Source organism: Poecile atricapillus, chromosome 2 (assembly GCF_030490865.1).
Source record: "Poecile atricapillus isolate bPoeAtr1 chromosome 2, bPoeAtr1.hap1, whole genome shotgun sequence".
Classification (NCBI taxonomy): Eukaryota; Metazoa; Chordata; class Aves; order Passeriformes; family Paridae; genus Poecile; species Poecile atricapillus.
In genome coordinates, this window is record NC_081250.1 from 20768045 (window position 1) to 20788441 (window position 20397).

Consider the following 20397-nt stretch of genomic DNA (forward strand, 5'->3'; position numbering starts at 1 on the left):
TATAAATAGAGGCTCTGATACAGATGCTATTTGTCACTTCTGACATACCACAGTATTTGCCTCCAGGAATATAGAGCTTATGGTTTGTTAGGTGGTTTTATTAAGTATTTTGGGGCTTTGCAGTGTGACAGAACCTTTCCTCTGGAGATGAAGCCAAAGAGATTGATGGAGTGTGAACATTACAAAGCTCAAGTGACTCTATAAATTCTGTATAAGCAAAAGATTAGTTCCTAATGAAACACTTGGGGGGCTTGTAATGTAAAGAACAAAAAAAAATGCTGCTGGAAGGCAGAGTGGCACACACAAAATCAGATCAAACACAGAATCCATTTTCTTTCTGCACGTGACAGGTACATAGCCACCCAACTGTTTTTTCTAAAGGTAAGGTTTCACTATGAGTGTAGCTGAGCTTAATCTGCCCTGATTCTGGGAGGGCTGCTGTGCCTTCCTACCCTGTTTATGCCTGAACCTGGGGACTGAGTCAGAAATAGCATCTTCCCAGGAATTCATTAAAGAGAGGCTGGTGCTACACTTAGCACATCCCCATAAAGCAATGATAAAACTAGTCTCAGATGTTCAGCTGCTTTGTCCTGTTAAAGGAGGGCCTTCATCCATTGTTTTGCTAATGTTTTTGTTTTGTTTTTTTTTTTAAATTTAGCTCAGAGTATGTAAGAACTTAGTCATCCCAGGGTCTGGGGTGTGCTGTTAGCATAATACTTTCTTATCTGAAAAGAAAATACATAACTTTTCAAACATGGCTTGTTTTAAAGTTGCACTGTTACAATTGAATAAAAAAGAGAATGTTAAACCCACTAAGTGTCAGAAAGCTGATTTATCCACTGTGATCTGGCAGCTTGTAATCATGCTCAGTAGGCTGAGGCAAATTGCATTGTCTTTAATTTTATGATTTCTAAATCAGTGGGAAATGGCATTTTTGCAACAATAGAAAGAACTCCCTATGATAATTTAGCTTGTGCATTGTTTGAAGTCAATAAGAGCTGAGAATGGATCTGATTTAGTTTTCTTGAACTGATAAAGTTAGAAGCAAATAAAAAATTTCATTTTTTTCTCCATGTCTCAGCAGTCAGAGCAGATGCTGAGGTTTGGTATGAAACATACCAAAACAGGAGGTGAAGTTCTACCTGCACAGGCAGTGCAAGCAGCTCCAGCCTGCCATTCTCTTCCCAGGTTCCCTGTGGCAGAGCAGACCTTCCAGCCCAGTGTACACAATAGTCAATGTAATGGGTGCTACTGCCTGTCCTTATCAGAGCTGTCAGTGAGTTTTTCCAGACCTCCTCACTGACAGGTTGCTTTGCTTTGTTGTCAGGTTGTGGAGAAGAACTCTCTGGCCCTTCTGGTTCATTTCACAGCCCTGGATACCCCAGCAGATACCCAAGCAATAGGGAATGCATCTGGTACATCCACACAGCGCCTGGTAGCAGCATTCAACTCACCATTCAGGAATTCGACGTTGAGTATCACCCAAACTGCAGCTATGATGTTTTGGAGGTAAGAGCATTAGTTTTACTCCTCTAAAATACACAAGTTATATTCATTTCTGTCTGGAACAGATATTCCCAAGGACTGCAGATGCAGAACAAACAGTTCTTCCACAATTCCCCATTTATTCTGTGGCTAGAGTTATGTTCAACAGGTATTGTCACAGAAGCCACAATGTTCTTATTATTTTTTGCTTTTATGTCTTTGGTGACTGTATACCTTAATCAATGATTTTATGCACTGTATGCTTCCTAACAAGAGACAAAATTGCTTTGAAAAATTTAGTCTTTAAATCCCACCTCTTACAAAGAACTGAGTGTTGGGTGCTGTACCATGAGGCTGATTTCCTGATGTAAAGAAAGATGATGGGTCACTTACTAACTCAGGTGAGACCTTGTGTAGGGCCTTCCAAGGATGTGGGGAGATTTATAACCCTGAGTGATGCAAACCATGAAGAATCTTTGCACTCAGAAAAAAAAAATAAAAGAAGAGGTAATATCCTAGTCACCTTGGGGTGGAGGAATAAGGGGAAAAGGGACCTCTCCAAGGATGTTCTGACCCGTAAGAGACCCATAAGACTGGATGACCCTGTTATATATAACATCTTTTCACTCGTGTTGGTTAGCAGCCAGGTGACCAATCTCGGCTAACAAAGTTGAATAGACTTCCAGTACAGGAAGAAGGGATAGGAAATAATTTCAGGAAGAACTTTTTTAGAATTATAGACTTTCTTGATTTCTCTCAGAAGCATTTGAGATCACTAATGGAGGTACATTTGTGACTTTTTGTCAATGTTAATACAGGGGTGACTTTTTAATATTTTTGTAATGAATGCAAAAGATTGATTAAGAGAACTTGTATAACTCTGCTGCAGCCTTTCTTCTCCTTTTCTCCTGGGTGATGTAATACAACATACAGTTAGAAAACTTTCTGTCCAGCACCCACTCCTATGCTCTGCTGCCCATTCCCACATTCTGACTTCTGTAGGATCTGGCTGTAAGGAAGTTTTTCCATGAATTCTCCATCAGTAGCACTGGCAAGTATACCTCCATAGACTATGAGTAGGTGATCTGTACTGGCTGGTTTGGGTATTGATGAAATCAGTTGTATTGCATCTTCATTGTTCTTTGTGCCCAGAATTACCAGATAGAAGGTAATCTGCCTATAAACATCTGTTAAGCCTCTATTGCCCAGAGAAACACATTAAACAGCCTCCAAAACTAAATTTGCTGTGGATGACCATTTCTTGAATAGTCTAAGGACAATACCTACATCTGCAGATGGTTGCTCAGGAGCTATTGTGATCCAGCAAGAGTACAGATGGATGGCAACCATTTGTTTGAGAACTTTTTGAGGAAGGTATTTGACCTAAAACAAATTGAGTGGGTTGCCAGACACCAACTGCTTAAAGACACTGTCTAACAGGACCCTGCAGTCTGCTGCTCTGTGTTCCTGAGCAAGGTATTCACCTTAGGTTTCAGGTTTCCTTTCTTTGCCATTTTCAGCTTAGTTCCTGTATTTTGCTTCTTTCCAATCACACTGATTCATCTGCACAGATGCTCACCTTGCTGCTTGAACTGCCCTGCCTTCCTGCCCTCAGAACTGGCATGCTTCAAGTTACTTGTTTCCTGACCTTGGTTCATCCAGTTTGCAACACCTGTCTCTGATCTGCTGGCAGATAACTTAACAAAAATCAGCTTACAGGGAAAAATTGGTTCATGTTTTAGTGCATGATCAAAGGTCCTGACTACCAGCATAGAGCTTCCCCTGCCAAACTGCAGACACATGGTGGAGCTTTATGTACTTTGCCACATACATATTTTCTTCCTTTTGTTATAAAATTTATTCATATCATGATTGACATAGTCTGAGCAGAACAAGTGATGACTTGGATTTAGTGGGGGAAAAAAAAGAACATGGCTAGCCATTTTCAGAAGCTGCTTTATCTTTCCTGGAATTGTCTATCTATGTCCAAGCTGAAAGCCACACATACATTTAAGTTTGCAGAGTGTCACAAAAAAAAAGTTACTGGTGTTCTTTTGATACTGTGTGTTTCAGTGACCACTAAGGTTTCAAAGGTCTTTCACTCACAATATGTTCCTAAAAGTATCCCAAGTATCTCTGAGGTTTGAAGTCTAATTTTTCTCATGGTTATTCTCCTGATTTCCTTATTTCTGAGTAGTAAGTTCTACTGCTTCCTGCTTTTCTTCACGTCAAACAATTTTCCACTTTTAATAGGTAGTCAAAATCTGTACTAAGTAGCTCTGCACTCTGCTGTCCCTCCATGTCACATTCACTCTTCTACCTGAAATAAGATGTCCTGTAATAAATATTTCCCAGCAATCACAAACTTGCTCTCCTGGATGCATTTAGCATTTGCTTAGGAATACCCTCATCCCTTTGACCTGGAAGTGAATTTAGGAAATTCTAAGAGATATTTTTAATTGCAACACCTTTGTTGCTAACTTCGTTTTTATACTATAGTTTCTTGAATATTTCACCCTTGCACATTTGTCTGAAGCATACCTGTTCTTGTAAAAGGCAGTGTCTCACTTCCTTTTCCTTTAGCAATGCCTCTTAAACAAGCTGTCATTTCCATGTCAGTATCCCAGGACTGCAGTATGTTTCATCAAAATTGTGCAATAATAGTTCCTTTTTTTTTTTTTTTTTTTAATGTGAAATCCTTAGGTTATCCCCATGGCTCAAATGTTTGATGTGTTTTCCTTTAATCTTTCTCCCTATTTCTTTTATGATACTGTTGCAGTCTGTCTTTTTTTCATTGCCGTCAAATTCCATTTATTTTATAAACATCCAGAAGCAAATTTAAATTGTTCTTACATATATTTTCTATAAATGTTTCATGGAAATAGAAGACATTATTTTGGACACAATTAAAGAATTGAAATAATTTTTAAATGGCTTCTATTGAAAATACATTCATAGAGGAAAATTACCTGCTTTGAATAAATTATGACACATGAACTATGACATCTTCTTCTTTAGCATGGAACAGATTTTTACAAACTAAATATATTCTGCCTCAGCAAGATGTAGCCCTAAGCTGAAAAGAAAGGAAGACTGTCAATCTATTGCACTTCCAAATCAGATGCTCTGGTCTTCTTATTTAAATATAAAGAAATATCAGGTATTGCCACTGTTCTTAATTCTCTGTAAAAGCCAGACTCTTGCTTTTCTGGAAGTTATATCTGAGCTGGGATCAGTGTTATTCCCAGAAAATCTGTGTCATGAGGGTGACCAACTGCAAAAGAACAGCTTTCTATTGCTCATAACTTTGGAATGCTGACTGTTAACATTAAATGGAGCTAACGGGGCAGAAGCAAATGATAAGAACAGATTAAAACCATGGGCTTTATGGCGGTGTCCTGCAGCCCTGCTATGCCATGCAATACTACTTTATCTTGGGATCAGGTACTCTGCAGACTAGATGTTTGTATTTTTATTTTTTTTTTCAGCTCAGACAGCCTATCACTTTATGAACCACACCCCTGAATTCATTCTTTCCGTCCATTCTCTTTTCCCTCTTTTTTTTCGTGTGGTAACTATTGGTTTTTCTCTTTGTGGCCAAATATAATATTTTATTGTTTTTTGTCATGGAAACACTCAAACTTGTTTTTGTTCCAGCCCTTATGAAAGAAGCTGATTAATTGAACTGGCCTAAAGGAGAAAAGAAAATACACTCATAACTATACGGAGCGTGCTTCTGACTGCTTTTTATGTTGAAACTGTGCAGAAGCTGTTGCTGATTAGTTAACAATGTAAAGGAGATCCACAAACTTCAGATTTCCAATTTCAGATTGCAGTATTTATGCCCCATCCTCAATCCTTTCCCAACTGGTCAATTTGAAGTGTTCAGCTTGGGCCAAGCTGGTTTCTGAGGTAATGCTGCAGAAATCAGCAGGGTTTATGTCAGAGCTGGGTTTGGTTCCCTTGCCCATGGTGTGCAGACAGCCCCAGGGATGATATGAGAGGCTGCTCCATGAGACTTATAAGATGCATATTAGAAACTCCTGCTGTTTCCTCTGCCACATAGCTTCCCTAGGCTGGTTTAGATAATTAAGAGCATGTGTTCCTGCTAGATCTCATGCTGTGGCTCTGACCCAGGGAATGTATCACAAACACATTTTAAAATTCACATTTGAACAGACTTCTGACAAATGCAGCAGTCACTGGGCCTCACAAGCAGCCAAGCAGTAAGATTTTTCAGGAGAGATACTGAGCTTCCAGTGGACAAACAGGCTTCTTCCCCAGACTGTGACAGCTTCATTACAGATTCTGAATCTGAGCTGTGATTTCATCCATACTGACTTCTTTTGAATGCCTTGAGACGATTGAATGGACAGAGGAACCATTATCCATTCAGGTCATGCAGCCTCCCTGCAGAATGTAAAAAAGGGCTGTCTCTGTCAAAATAAAAATGTTTGAGCTATGAAGCCTCTGTTATCAGCCACCAAAGCAAAATACTCTCTTTTGAACATCTAACAAACTATGATGTTTATAGAAAAATTAATTCCTTATTTCTTCTGGGGATGCAAGCCTCAATTCCTGAGGTCTCACATTAACCTGGAGTCACTGAATTTTTTTTCCAGTTAAAACCAAATTATTTCTCTTGTATCTCTAACATCAGAGCAGTGTCAGACCTTCTAAGTTAGCAAGCACACAATTAATCAAATTATCTAACAATGCAGTACACTTAGCCCTGGATGTGGGGGGACTACCTCAGCTCTGTGTTAGACTTGCTCAGATATTTAGCTTGGACAGAACACAAACTAGTTCTGGGGTTTATTAAACAGAGCTTATTAAAATATTAAGTTTCCCCTCATCTTAAAGTGATCATAGGAAAAAGGAACATATATAAAGCTGTTTCTAACAGTACTGTCACTTTCTGAGAAAGATGCATAGACAGCTTCTTTTAACTTTTTTGATGTTTACCAAACTATTCATTTTTGGAGTGGACTTGAGGTGCTACTGTTGGAAAATTCTGGTGGGGATTTGTTGCCTTGTATTCCTATTCTCTGCTTTTGGGTTTTTTTCGTTTTGTTGTTGTTTTGTGTTGTTGGGGTTTTCTGTTGTTAGAACTTGCTGTTATCTAGTTTAGTTTTGGGATTTATACATAATATATGCTTATAGAATTAGAATCTTTCTATTACTTGTTTAGTTGCTGAAAGAGAGGAGCACATTCTTTATTTTGTGTATCTCTTTTATAGTTTGCACATCCAAGGTTACTGCCAAGCTGACTTTTGCAGCTGCAGTCCTACCAGGGACATACAGTGGAAGGTGGTAGACTGAGTATTGGGTGTCATTTCATTAGCATGCAGAAAGCCAAGAAAATCCAATCATTGAGGGCTCTAGGCACCAAAATCACATGTCAATTGGAAATTGCACTGAGCATGTGTGTTTTCTTCAGCTTTGAGAGAGAAAAGTAGGGAGAAATGGGCTCCTAGACAAATGTAACTCCACCAGTTACAAATGGGCTCAAACTAAAATCCTACATCCCTTCTGGGAAGCAAGAAACAGGGTTAACAAGGCTTCAGCATTGCCACCTAATTCACTTCACGTGGTTAAAAAATGCATTTTAAATACATAATACTGCTGTGATGTTTAAAGGAGTGGTGGTTCTCTGGTTTATAACTGCCTGAGGCACACTCTTCTGAGTAGGAAATAATTACTCTTAAAAACAAAACCCCATCTTTTGTGGCAAAAATGTATGCTACATATATCCTTGCTTCCAAATAATAATTAAAATGTTGTTTACTTGACTCAAATCCAGTATTTTGGATATTTATGCTGCCCTTGGAGTAAATAAAGTTGCAATGCTTTTTTTTGTTTTATCAGAAGGATCTACAAAATCTGTTCCAAATTTAAAAATCATCTTTAGCTATGCTTCTAAATATCAATGATGCAAATCATCAGCACAGGTTCCTGCAAAAAGAAGCAGTTTGTCTGCACAGGCATGGGAAAACATAAATAAATAAATAAATAAATCTGGGTGTGTATGCCAAGAGAAAAAAAGGTGCTAATTCTGTAGGGAAAGGGAAGAAGAATCTGGCCAAGGCCCCAGACAGAAAATTCTATTTAATACAAGGCTGTTCTCAAGTAGTCTAGAATTCTAAACTTGTTTTGTACAGGTGGTTCAGATACCAAGTAAGTCTGCGGAGAAAATTACTCCATTAGCTGCTTTACATTTTAAAATGTTGAATAATTTTCAATACTTATAGATGGGGGGTGTTTCCTCCTAAAAATTAAACAGTTCTCATGTACTCTGTCAGACAGATACTCTCTTTGGAAAACTTTGACAATATTTTTTCCACTTCTAGATCTTTGGTGGTCCAGATTTCCACTCTCCTAGGCTAGCCCAGCTGTGTGTTTCAAGACCAGCACAGAACCCACTGCGAGTCTCCACCACTGGCAATTCAGCCATTGTCCGTTTTGAGACAGATGAAGCAGTGACAGGGAAAGGTTTTAATGTCTCCTGGCAAGAAAATCCAGGTGGTGAGTATATTGATTAATACCATGAGGAGTTCAGGAAATCTGAGAATCAAGGATCAACCATGCAAGCATTCATAGTCAAACAGCATAGGACTGAAAGCTGCAAGAGAATTTGGGTGATACTGAATTTGGTAACACTAAGAGACGCTGAAAAACACAGAGTTAAAAATTGTCTAACTATCTGAAATCTGGGCCTATTTGTGTATTTTGTTTAGGTTTCTTCTCGGTATAAGTAATGAAGACATTCCTGCAATCAGCAAAGGATTTTGCATGCTACTGCTATTTCCCACCTACTTACCCATACAGAGTCCTTTATTCACTGAATGATGCTTTTGGTTTTAAATGGTAAAGTGAAAAATAGCTGAGAACATGGCTAAACTTGAAGAACTCAGTCAAAATATTTGGAGTGATTAATAAACATCTGATCTCTGTAAGGTTCATCCACCCCACAATGTGATTATTGATCTACCAGGTTCATAGCCTTATCAGTAAAAGAAGAGATGCTTAAAAGACTCAACCATGTCTCTACATGGAAGTTCTTATAAAAACTTTTCCAGCTATTGGAAAATAATTGCAGTGAAAAGTGATGAGGGGCAAAATCTTGCAGTTTTGCTTAATTAAGCACACTGATTCATTAATTTGTCAAGGTTTATACTTCTCCTTGCTCACAAGTTTTATAAGAAAGGCACAAGATTTTTTTCTTAATAAAAGAAGTCTACAATAGCCCTTTGAATTAGTCCCTTCTGAGATCTGTTGGCTTATTTTTTCTACTTAGGCCCCCTGAAGCTTTCTTATCCCTTTACAATGTCTTGCCTACTGTACTCCAACCCTCTCTGGCCTCTAAATACCCACTCACCAGAATGCAATAACAGTATAGTTTCTTTATTTTCCCAGCAGGCTGCCTCCACCTACAGCAATCCCAATGCCTTTCTTTCTCCCTCCTCCATATCTTTTTAAGATATAAAAGTTAGTTTGTGTTAGTTCTGTTGAAATCACTGGTACTTTCCACACAGAATCCATCATTCCAGGCTGTTTAGATAGTCATGATCACCAGATCTGTTCTGGTGGAGTGCTCAGGAAGCTCTCAGCTCCATAGATAGAGAAGTAAAAATGTGAGGTTTGCAATTGCTGCACTGCTCATGAGCAATGAGGAGTTCCCAGCTCTCAGTAAAGCAGTAATTTTCTTACCCTAGTGATTGCTTTCTCAGTATGCCAGGTCTCGGGCATTCATATGAACAGTATTTTGGATTGCCTTTACAGTATCTAGTATAAAGGAATACCAGCACTAATGCTTCAGCTTTTACAACATCTACGACTAGCTTGGGGCTACATTACTCAGAACAGTGTTGTTGCATATTGAATTATGATAATGTTATACTTTCCTAAAAGGAATTTCCATTGATTTTTGCTGCACACTTCAACAGTTGTAGAAGTCATCTTACAAAAGCTTAATGTAGGAAATATAAAGAAGGTGTTTTTAGTTTAAAAATAGACGTGGATTCTCACTAAGGATAAAAGAAAAGAGCTTGTGATTAAAACTGATTGTGTCTTTTTCAGGCTGTGGTGGTATTTTCCAAGCTACCAGTGGGGAAATCCATTCTCCAAACTATCCTCAACCTTATAATAACAACACAGATTGTTCCTGGGTTATCCAAGTCGACCACAGCCACAGAGTCCTATTGAATTTCACGGATTTTGACATTGAAGATCACCATTCATGTAACTATGACAATGTTGAAGTAAGTAACAAAAGAAATTTCAAAAGCTTCCTTAATTAATCTGGTAAAATTCTTGCAAAATAACCTCATACATAGATGACTGCTATGATGACATTCTTTCTCATTTATAGTGCAGTTTACCACAGCTCGCTCCAAGCCATAGGATGAACTGCTGACATACAGCAGATTGCCCACACTCTGGTACAAACTCAGGAGAGAGGGAGTCTGCATCCAGAGGGAATTGTTGCTGGCTGATTTTCTTTACGTATGCACTGTTTATTCAGGTGCTCTGCAGCTGTCTGTTTAATTGCTACATTAGACCCACTGCTCTCTTTAAAGCTTCACAATGCTGCTGTTTTGTGGAGTTTTGTTGGTGTCACAGAAACTCAAACTGCTGCTCAATCAGTGCACAACAACAACAAATGAGTCTCCTCTTGGCCTTTTGGGAGCAGGGACATGAAATCCTGACCCTTGATGTCAGATTGCACTTCACTCAGTACAAAGGCATGTGTGATCAGTGCTAGTCAGATAAAGCACAGTGGCTGTAGCCCAAAATCCAGCTTTCCTCTCCTTGATAAACTGTCATTCACAAAGAACTCAATTTGGCAGGAGCTGAGACTCTTCTGAAAGCAGCATCAGTTTTAACAGCATTGCCTCGTAAAGCTTTTTTGTACTGAACTAGAAAAAAATAGGAAATGTGTCCCCATTTTGCTGAGCAGAACTGAAGATTTTATTTGCCCACAAAGCATCTTTGTACAATGACTGTTTCTTCTTTTTTTTTTCTTTTTTTTTTTTCTTCTGGTTTTGAAGCATAAGGAAATCTGGTTATGTCTTTTTATTTAAATCGTCAACTACATTGGGGGACCTCTGAAGAGGAACTTTCAAATTTTCTGTGCTATGACACAGAATTAGAAAGTCAAAGTGCTTGACAGAAACACAGGCCATCTGAGATGGTAGTATTTGTATTAATGCAAACAGACCATTCACAAATTAAGGGCTAAATTCTGAAAAGGCCTGATATACCAGTTTCTCTTCTATATCTGATGCCAAGGGATGTTTTCATGTTATCTTAACACTTTGTGGAGTACTCAGTTCCATGAGCTCCTCACAGCTATAAGCACAAGTCTCCCATTACCTTTACAGGCTGGATAGGACACTGAGTTTTGAATCTGCCCTTAGTGGGCAGAGGATGTGGCTGTGCCAGAGCTCTTCGTGTGAACAGAGTCTGCAGACCATGTGCAGTGGCACCCTTGTCCTCCTAAGCTATAGGAGTATCTGTTCTTCGCTTCTGCTTTTTGGTTTTGTGGGGATGATGAAGGAAGTTGCCCATTAGCTCCAGCTGTGCAAACACAACTGGAGATTCAAATTTGATGCAGACATCAATCACTGCCCACCAAGTAGAGTGTGGTTTGAAAATTGATGAGGGAAAATGCTGGTTTGAAGCCAAGAGATAATAAAGGGGTCTGAGGTGTTGGTGTATGAGATAGTTTTTCAGTGCTCATGTAGGGGAACCAGCAGGACAAGAAAGAAGTAAATGAGGTTTCTTTCACTCCTGGTATGCCAATAATAGGAGAATCACTTGTTACCAACACCTAGATGTGATTTGTGTTCACCTTGTTTCAAGACTTGCTGTATGCCTCACATGTAGGAGAACAGAGTGAGGGGACAGAATGGCTGGAAAATATAAGTAGATGTCTGACTGTGAATGGCTTAGGAATTGCATTCCAAAAGCCATGTAAATGGAAAATACAGACAGCTAAGGAAGCAGGTGGGTTGTTTTTGTCTCCCTAATATAGGAACAACTACCATTTATGAGTAGCACAGAGATTCCACCCTTTTCTGTTTCTTGAATTTTTGCTTAGCTGTATGGATTTTATTTGCTCTGTGAGCTCTCTTGGGGCTTCCCTCCGCCCTTGAGTGTACCAATGGTCTTTTCCTTAACCCTCCCCCTTCTAGATTCACTCATTTTTCCCTGCATTATGACTCAATGTTTTGGTTTTTTTTTTTTCAAATATTTTTACTATAAATTTCTTCCTATGGAGAACACATGAAAATGTATTTTTTTCCTCTAAGATTTTCCATTGCATCTGTGTTATGTAAGCAAAGTGGGAGGAGAGAAAATACTTGTGACTGCTGCTTCTTGGCTGTGCTGCAACTCCATAAAGCCTGGTGCATTTTTCAGTTCTGCTCAGTGATTTCAGATGTGAATCTGGGCAGAGATCTCAGTTCAGCCAAATGTATTCTGAGCCTGTGATGGTAAATCATGGGATAACTGCCCTGAGCTCCCTCTAGAGCCAATGGAGGGAGTGCAGAGAGCACATTTTTCATTCGTTTAGCTTTCTAAATTTAGCTGAGCCCTCTTTCTGCGCCTCAGTTTTCTTTCTTATTTGTTCTCAGAACAGATGACCATCACTTCATCTGATAAATGAGGGTGTATAGCCTTTCTCTAATCTCAGTTATATTATGTAGAAAGCAGAAGATCTTTGAGAAGAGTTTTTTGTTGTCACTGTTACCATACTTGATTAAATTATTAATTCATCTCTGTGTAGTAACTCCTGTGTACTTCTGTCAGGGGAGTGTGACTCTCCAAAATTTTGTTTATTTGGAGGAAAATGGAAGGAGGGGGAGAAATTGTGAATGCACCAGTTGCTGTATTTTTGGACCATGTTTAACCCATAATATATCTGATGCTATGCCAGGAGCTCAGGTCAGCAAGAGTTTCAAATATTTTGAGAATGGAGGAGGACATGGCTCAGAAAGCAGTGCTTGTAGCACAAGGTCCTGAAAAGGGGAATGAGAAATAGCTTATCCTGTCCAGTGAGTTTGATTAAGTAAATGTTATTTTTCTTTGCTGTTGCAGTATAACAAGTAAAACACAGGGATGTAGAAATGTAAGCTTCTGGGAGACAGAGAGGAGGTATGATTTCATTTATTCCAGGTGCTGGTAAAGAGGATCTTTCAAGAGAGAACAGTTAGAAATATGTGGAGTTTTTTTTGGCTCAGAAGACAAAAATTGACATCTTTTTGTCATGTGTTTGTGCAAAATTCAGGACACATTTGAAGAAGGCAATGAGTCAGTTATGTTCACTGTGGAAAGGGAATATCTGCTATGCACAATGCAACTGAAAACTTGGCTTTTAAATAAGCAGATGCATCGGTTTTCCTTAGTCATTCAGCCACAAAAATGCATTTCTGAGATGTTTTTAAAATGACTTTAAGAAACTACAGAGACTCAACTCTTTCCTGAGCTTATGCGTGAATATTGTGGTTTCTGATCTAATTGCAAGCCTGAAATCCTTCTGGTCCTATCCTCAGCTGGACAGAGGCATGCAGATCAAAGCCAGCATTACCAGGAGCAGTCAGGCCCTCTCACTATGCCCTGTTGATGCAATGCTTCTACTCAGTTCGAGCCTTCAGATAAAATCCCCTCTGTCTAGGAAAGACACTTCCTTAATTCCTAAGGGTTATTTTCCAGCCCCCATTCCATGGTTTGTGGTTTTTAACTCCAGGCAGTCTGATTTATATACAGAATATATGTGCAGAGGAAGAATAAACAGTGCACACTGTTTAGTGGGCTGATTGTGGCAGGCTGCCAAGAGAGAAGAAAAGGTTGAATGGATGGATGTTTTTGGGTGTTATTACCAGGTACTCATTTTAACAGGCGTTGCAGACTTAATATTCCATCACAAGATCGCACACAGCTAGCTAGTGTTCACAGAATCTCAGGCAAATGTTTAATTCATGAGTACAGCATTGACTATGTAGGGTATGTCAGGGGATTAAGCAGGAGTTTTGTCCCTTGTTTCTTAGCTCTGGGGTTTATTTGAGACAGGTCATCTTTCTCTCAGCTGCTGGTTTGGTTTTTTTTTTGTTTTTTTTCACTAGTGTGTTCAAAGGCTTTGAATACTGGAAGCAGAAGCATTGCATTGTGTTACACAGTCTAGTTAAAAATTTCTAATTCATTGGTGCTGCTTTGCAGAGACTTGCTAGAATGTGAGGCATTTTGAGCTAAAGGAAGACATACTTAATAAAAAGTACATGTCTTCTAATCTGATGGCATTTGTATAGCTTTTATATATCTTTTAGCATCCTGGCTTCATTTTTAGGTGCCCCTATACACATTTTAATCCATCTTTTTCTCCATTGTATTAAATTATGTGCATATGGCAGGGCAGGACGTTAATGCTGAAACAGGAACAGAGTTCAACTGCTGTTGCAGCCCAAAGGCTCTTCCTCTGTGGGTCATGCAGCTGTGCTGGGAGCTCCAGCACTCCTTACTGCTGAAGGCAGGCACTTCTGAGACTGTCCCATGGCTCCAAACAGAGCAGCAACAAATCACTTCTGCTGGAGTGCTAGGGAGGATTAATGGGAGACTGAGACTGTGGCCATTTTTCTCTTTCTGTACTTTCTCTTGTCAAAATTTTGATGTTGCTTAAGTTATGAACTCATTTGTTCTAACTTCTCTGTCCTTCTCTTCCTGATTGGGAAACAGGAAGGAAATAAAATTATCGGCTGTAGGGGGAATAAAAAGAGAAGGAAGCCATTTGTGGTAAAATTAAAAGTGAAGTTTTGTAAACCTATCTACTTTCTTCCTCCTTTTTTTTTTTCGTGTGTTTTTTTTTTTTTTTCTTTACCCTCTGCTCAAAGCACTTCATGTATATGTGCATAATTCAGCACTCTAAACCTGTTATAAAGCATAGAAATAGGCTCTGATCCTTGGTGCCGGATCTAAAAACTATAATCCTAGTGACTTTTTATCCAGAGCCATAGCTCTCATTGGTGTGCCAGTTGCATGTTTGGGCCAGTTTGGGAATCTTTACTGAGACAAGATGTAGGGTTTAACTGAATAAAAGCTACACGGGAGCTCATGTTAGCCATTAACTGAAAACAACAAATATATGGGGACATATGGATTGTTAAAGGAGAGTTGCTTCAATACCCAATACACATGAAAGAAGATGTTTATCTGGAGAATTTCTGTTACAAGGGTCACAGTGGCTTCAACCTGAAATATATGCATTGTTTGGAAATTACCACATAAGATAGGCATTGTATAGTTTGTTTGCACTGCCCATAGCAGGACTATATCACGATCAAATATATGAGACATAAGAAAGGGAATGAAATAAAAGTCTTCTCAATACTCCCATTGAAACCAAATACTTCATTTGATCTTTTCATAACAGGTGTTTGATGGTCCTAATAATGAAGCTCCACTTCTTAGAAAACTCTGTGGAACACAGCATCCTCCTCCTATCACATCCTCCAAGAATCTGATGTACATCCGACTGCACTCCGATACAACCATCCAGAACAGGGGCTTCAGTGCTCACTTCACTGAGGGTAATTTCATCCTTAATACATATTTAGCTAATCACCAGTTTGTATCAGATACAGTCTTTTAGCACAGCTGATAATGGAAAGTGTCAGTTCTGCCCATGCAGCACACCAGTGGGTATCTTTACCTGGAAAATTTTTTTCCAAATTATAGATGAAAGGCTTTAAAGTCTCAGGATCAACTTAGATTCTTCAACTGGGAAAAATGAAATCATACTTTTTATAGCAAGGCATCTAGCACACATCAGCTACCTTTTATTCTTCCTCCCTAGAGGGTTAGCTGTCCATAACTGTCCTGAGAAAAATGTGCAATTGGCAGTTTCCACAGACCTAGTGACAAAATAATGTTTTACATGTCCATCCATGCGCATGAATCTGAAAAGCTATAAAAGAATTCTGTGTGGTGCTGTTGATGAAGTCCATGGATTCAGGCCTGCACACCCTGCCAAACATCAAAAATCCAATTTGTGGCAGACTAATTGGTATTTTACATGGTTTCCTTTTTAATGAAAAATGACACCAACTGGGCAGAATTTTTCATGAAGTTACATATTATTTGATATCTGGTGATTTGCTTTTACTTTTTCTCAATAATTTGGGAAACAATTTTTCCCCAAGATAAAGACATTTAATTTTTGCAGAGAAGATCTGTTTCTCTCATTTTCCTTTCAGGATTCTTTTCACTGTAAATTATTGTTTTTCCCAGAAATGTTTCTTTCTTTGAAAATATTGTGAAAATTATAAAGAAAAGGAGGGTTTTGTATCAACAAAAATCTCAGAAATCCCAGTTACTGAGGTACTAGTTAGCTACCTAATTAGGCATTTCTGGCTAACAGCTGTGAGAGCCTAAAGTGTTCAGCTTTCTCAGAACACATTTACTGGATTCAGTACTGCACAAACCATGTCTGGTGAGTGAGTGCTCCCTGCCTGGGATGTTAGAAATCCAGCTTCCCACTTCCTGAGAAAACTCAGTTCACCAATCCCATCTCTGGTATTTTAGGCAGCACAGCACAATAAATGAACCCTACTCTTCAGTACTCACCTCCCCACCCTGCAGTTTAAAGCAGGTGTATGTTAAATTCTGACCTGAGCAGTTTTTGAGCAGCCAGTGGGCTCAGAGATGAGACATGGCAGCACTCAGCACTGTCAGCTGAAGTTCTGCAGTCAGTCAAGCTCTAGCGTGTGTGCAGCACCTCACACAATTGCAGTTTTGCTGACACAGCTCCCAAGAGGATCCTGCCAATGCAATGTGGGGCCACCCTTGGCTGGAAGGTTGTGGACAGTCACTTACAATTTTTTTCTTCCTAGCTGCCAACACAGACAAATGACCAGAGAAATGGGTGTATTGCACTACCCTGAAACCAAGTTTTTTTGGGTCCAAGATATATCTTCTGGGCTATGACAAGATGAAAATTATCAGGTTTAAAGTCACTCTGGCTTCTTACAGATGGTCAGCCAGATGCAGCATGGCATGTGGATTCCAGTCAAGAAAGTGCAGTCAGTGTTGGGAACTAATCCTTAAGTCTCTTCTGATTAAATACCATTGTGAATTTTATTGTCATTTCATGCTGATGTACCATGTGACACTTTATGCATTCATTTTCACTACGGAATCTAAGCAAGGTGATGTGCATATATAAATATTTACATATGTATCTATATCTTTGTGTTTCATTCTAAAGCATGTGGAAGTTTCATAGAGTCAGATTCAGTTGGGGCAGCAATTTCCTCTCCTCTGTATCCTGCCAAATACCCAAACAATCAGAACTGCAGCTGGATTATTCAGGCTCAGGAACCATGTAAGTAAAAACATCTTTTATAGTTAGTTGGGATGACTAACATCCTCATCTTCTTTTCTGTAATAACAATGCAAAATTCCTCCTTTATTTCTTTAGGAAGTTCTGCATCCTGGTAGTTGGTGAGTGTGGCTCTCCCAATCTGTCACAAGTCAGATTTCACTGTAAAGATTTAGTGCATAGTGAGAAAAACAATTTACAGCTTTGTCATCTTAGCCAATTTACTGTGACCCAAGTGTTACAATTATGAATGAGGTGTTGAATACTATGTGAAGCTGGATTAATTTGTGAGAAAATCTAAGGGTTTACATATAATTAAAGCACTCTAGTATTTAGCTGACCTTATTTTGGTTTGGAGTTTTCAAGCTGGAGTTGTGTTACATGAAATCTATGCTGTTAACATTAAAAGAATTAGATTGAATAATGAGAAAAGGTACACAGAAATTTCAGTTCAAACACAAACAAAAGTATATAAAATAAACTGTTGTTTTGTGCATAGATACACTCTCAGCTGTTCATAATTTTACACAGATTTGTGATTGATCATAAAACACAAATATTTTCCATCAGATACTGCTACTACCTTTAATACCCTCTATTACCTTTACATTGTATTAGATTCCTAAGAATAATTTGTATGTGTTAAATCCTATAATGCTATCCTGATATCCTAATTTTAAATTGCAACTATTCTACTACAGTTGTACATATTATATTTAGACATTGTTGTTAAAATCCTAAAATGTTTCAATCATATTTATAAATTTATTTTGCTAGTTTATAAAATAAATGTCAATTTACCAAGAAAATATCAAAACATAAATCAGGAGATATGAAATTCTTTTTTTAGCATAGTTACTTATACAAATAGAGTGTCCCTGAAAAGGACATCATCTGAGCTGTTCATCACCTATACAACATTTATTTTTAGAGACAAACTTTCCCTGGATTCATATTGAAAACTCATACATGACTGCTGTCTCCTGAATTACATGAGTATGAGAGACCATAAAAATGCTGTATAAGAAGTAATGACTTCCTCCACTTACCAGCAGGACCACCCCATGCCTCATGTTACAGCTCCACGTGGCTTCATGACGCCGTCATGTGGCATTACATAAATAAATAGCATACATACATTGCATTGCATACCCATGGCCAATAGATTTAGCCAATGGCAGGCCACAGCAGAGTTCCTGCTCTGCTTTTACTGGGAAGGCCAACAAGTCTCCTGCTCTGGCCACCCACTGTGTTTTTCCTTTTGCTGTGTATCCTGAGGACCTGCATTGATAGCTGTAATTGATTGACCTGACGGGACACAAAGGAGTGAGGAACATGCGTATGCAGCTGAATGCCAGTCAGCGGCACCCTGCTGAATGCAGCCTGGGCTCCATGTCTGTCATTTCAGCTTATTCAAGCCAATTAAGTGGGCCCAGTGAGCAGCAAAATATTTGTGTCAAATTCAGCTTGGTCAGTGTAGGAGAAAACTTAGTTATCATCTAAATCATGAGAGTCTTTCTGACCCACTCAAACTGCATGGAACCCTAAGGCCAGTAGTAACTCCTGTCCCAGACTGGTGTCAAGGACAGCTTCTTCTTCTGCTGGCTATGACTTCACCTTTGTTTATATCAGACAAGCAAGAGTATTAGGAGAGTCAAAAGTACCCTGAATCAGAAATCCTCTTTTTCATGATATAGCCTGCAGTCCAAGAGTGTGGAAAATCCAATTCTGTGCAAGTATAGCTGAGGGTAGTTAATGATCCTTTGACCAGTCCAATTGATGAATATGGAATGTTGCAATATGATGAAAGACGTGGCTCTTTCTAAGCCTGGAGCAGGGCACATTTGTCCAGATCTATGGTATAGATCGCCAAGGGACAGCAGGTCATGGGTGTGTAGAAGTAAGTTTTGTTTCTGAATGTCTGTAGATTTTCTATGCTTTATTTGCTAATGTTTTCAGTACATAATGAAGTTGTCCAGAAACAAGGAAACTTAGATCCAGTTGAATATGCTAAATCCTGTTCTTCTAATTTTGATTGAACTAGAAAGTACTGAAGGTAGTGAAGAGATTTACCAGACCTTTGCACTAAAGGTTAAGGCACTTATATCAAATTCATTCAATATATAATGAAAAAAACTACTTCAGATTATATGCTTTATGGGGACTGATTGACTTCAGCAGAAAAAAAGAACATTTGTTTACATATAATTATTTCTCTGTGAAATTACAAACTTCTTCCTAAAGTTTTACTTTTTCCTGTTGCCAGTTAACCACATCACTCTTTCATTCACTGACTTTGATATTGAAAACAATGGACAAAACTGTACAACTGATTTTGTGGAGATTTTGGATGGGAATAACCACGAGGCTCCTCTTCAAGGTATTGTACCTTTCCCTTGTGTATTTCATATATATAGGACTACACCTAAGTTAAGCAGGAGAAAGTTTTCTGTTCATGGTCTCCTGCTTCATGGATTTTTTTTGGTAACAGAATCTCCTTGGCCTCTCTGGCCAGAGGAAATTGAGAATGGAGAATAAGTCTTCAGTATGAATGGCAGAGTCCTCCCAGGCTTTGACTATCCTCCTACTAACCTGCAGTTTGGTGTTGACTCCAGCTGCCTTTTCCTTCCTCCTCAGCTGAACAATACTGGGAACCAAGCAATTCAATTTAAACCTAATTTCCAGTTAACTGCACAAAAATATAACATAACTCACAAACACAGCAAATAATGCAGTCCATGCTAAACACGGGTAAGGGAGCTGCAGACTTCTGGGAGCAGAAAATGGTTTTTCATCAAGCCATGGAAAGCCTAATTTTCTGCTCTTTCCTGAGTTTTCTAGAGCTTTCTTCTGACTTGTCTGGACAGTACCATCCCCTTCAAGTGCCATGAGCAGCCTGAAGCAGCAAAATTCAGAGCCCTGGCCACAGGGTAGTCCTAATTCTCCTTGTATCCCTAGGGCTGCCTCTAATTCCTTCCTGGAAAATTCAGAATGTCTCTGTCTTATTATGTTCTCCCTTGCTCTACTTATGGATATGTTTTATGTTGGCAGTGGGGCTGCAGTCAATTTAAATGGTTTGTAACTAGGAGCAGGATTCCTTTTGCGTCTCCTATCCTTGGGTTTCACTTGCCAAAAGGACTTTTTAGTACTTAAAGGGGACATATAAGAAAGATGGGGAAAAACATTTTAGAAAGGCATATTGAGATTGTCATGGTTTTAAGCTAAAAGAAGGTAGATTTCAGCTAGATATAAGAAAAAACCTTTTTACAATGAGGGTGGTGAAGTACTGCAACAAGTTTTTCCTGAGAATTGGTAGATGCCCTGAAAAGAGTCAAGGTCAGGCTGGATGAAGTTTTGAGCAACCAGAGCTAGTTGAAGATGTCCTGGCTCATTGCAGGGTGGTTGGACTGGATGACTTTTAAAGGTTCCTTCCAACCCAAAATACTCCATGATTCTATGATACTAGCTGCTATCTTTCTTTTTACTGCCAGATGCCTTTTTGACAGATCATGACTCATATTCCTAATCCCCGTGTTACA

The 20397-nt window shown here is 38.9% G+C and overlaps 1 protein-coding gene across 1 annotated transcript in view; it reads left to right on the forward strand.

The window, feature by feature from the left end:
• Positions 1-20397, forward strand: part of CUBN (cubilin) — a 142745-nt gene that overhangs the window by 63459 nt on the left and 58889 nt on the right. The window contains exons 29-34 of the mRNA XM_058833158.1: positions 1328-1509; positions 7836-8010; positions 9565-9746; positions 14912-15068; positions 16745-16861; positions 19125-19238. Of these exons, the coding sequence (XP_058689141.1) occupies positions 1328-1509; positions 7836-8010; positions 9565-9746; positions 14912-15068; positions 16745-16861; positions 19125-19238 (927 nt within the window). The remainder of the gene's footprint in view (positions 1-1327; positions 1510-7835; positions 8011-9564; positions 9747-14911; positions 15069-16744; positions 16862-19124; positions 19239-20397) is intronic.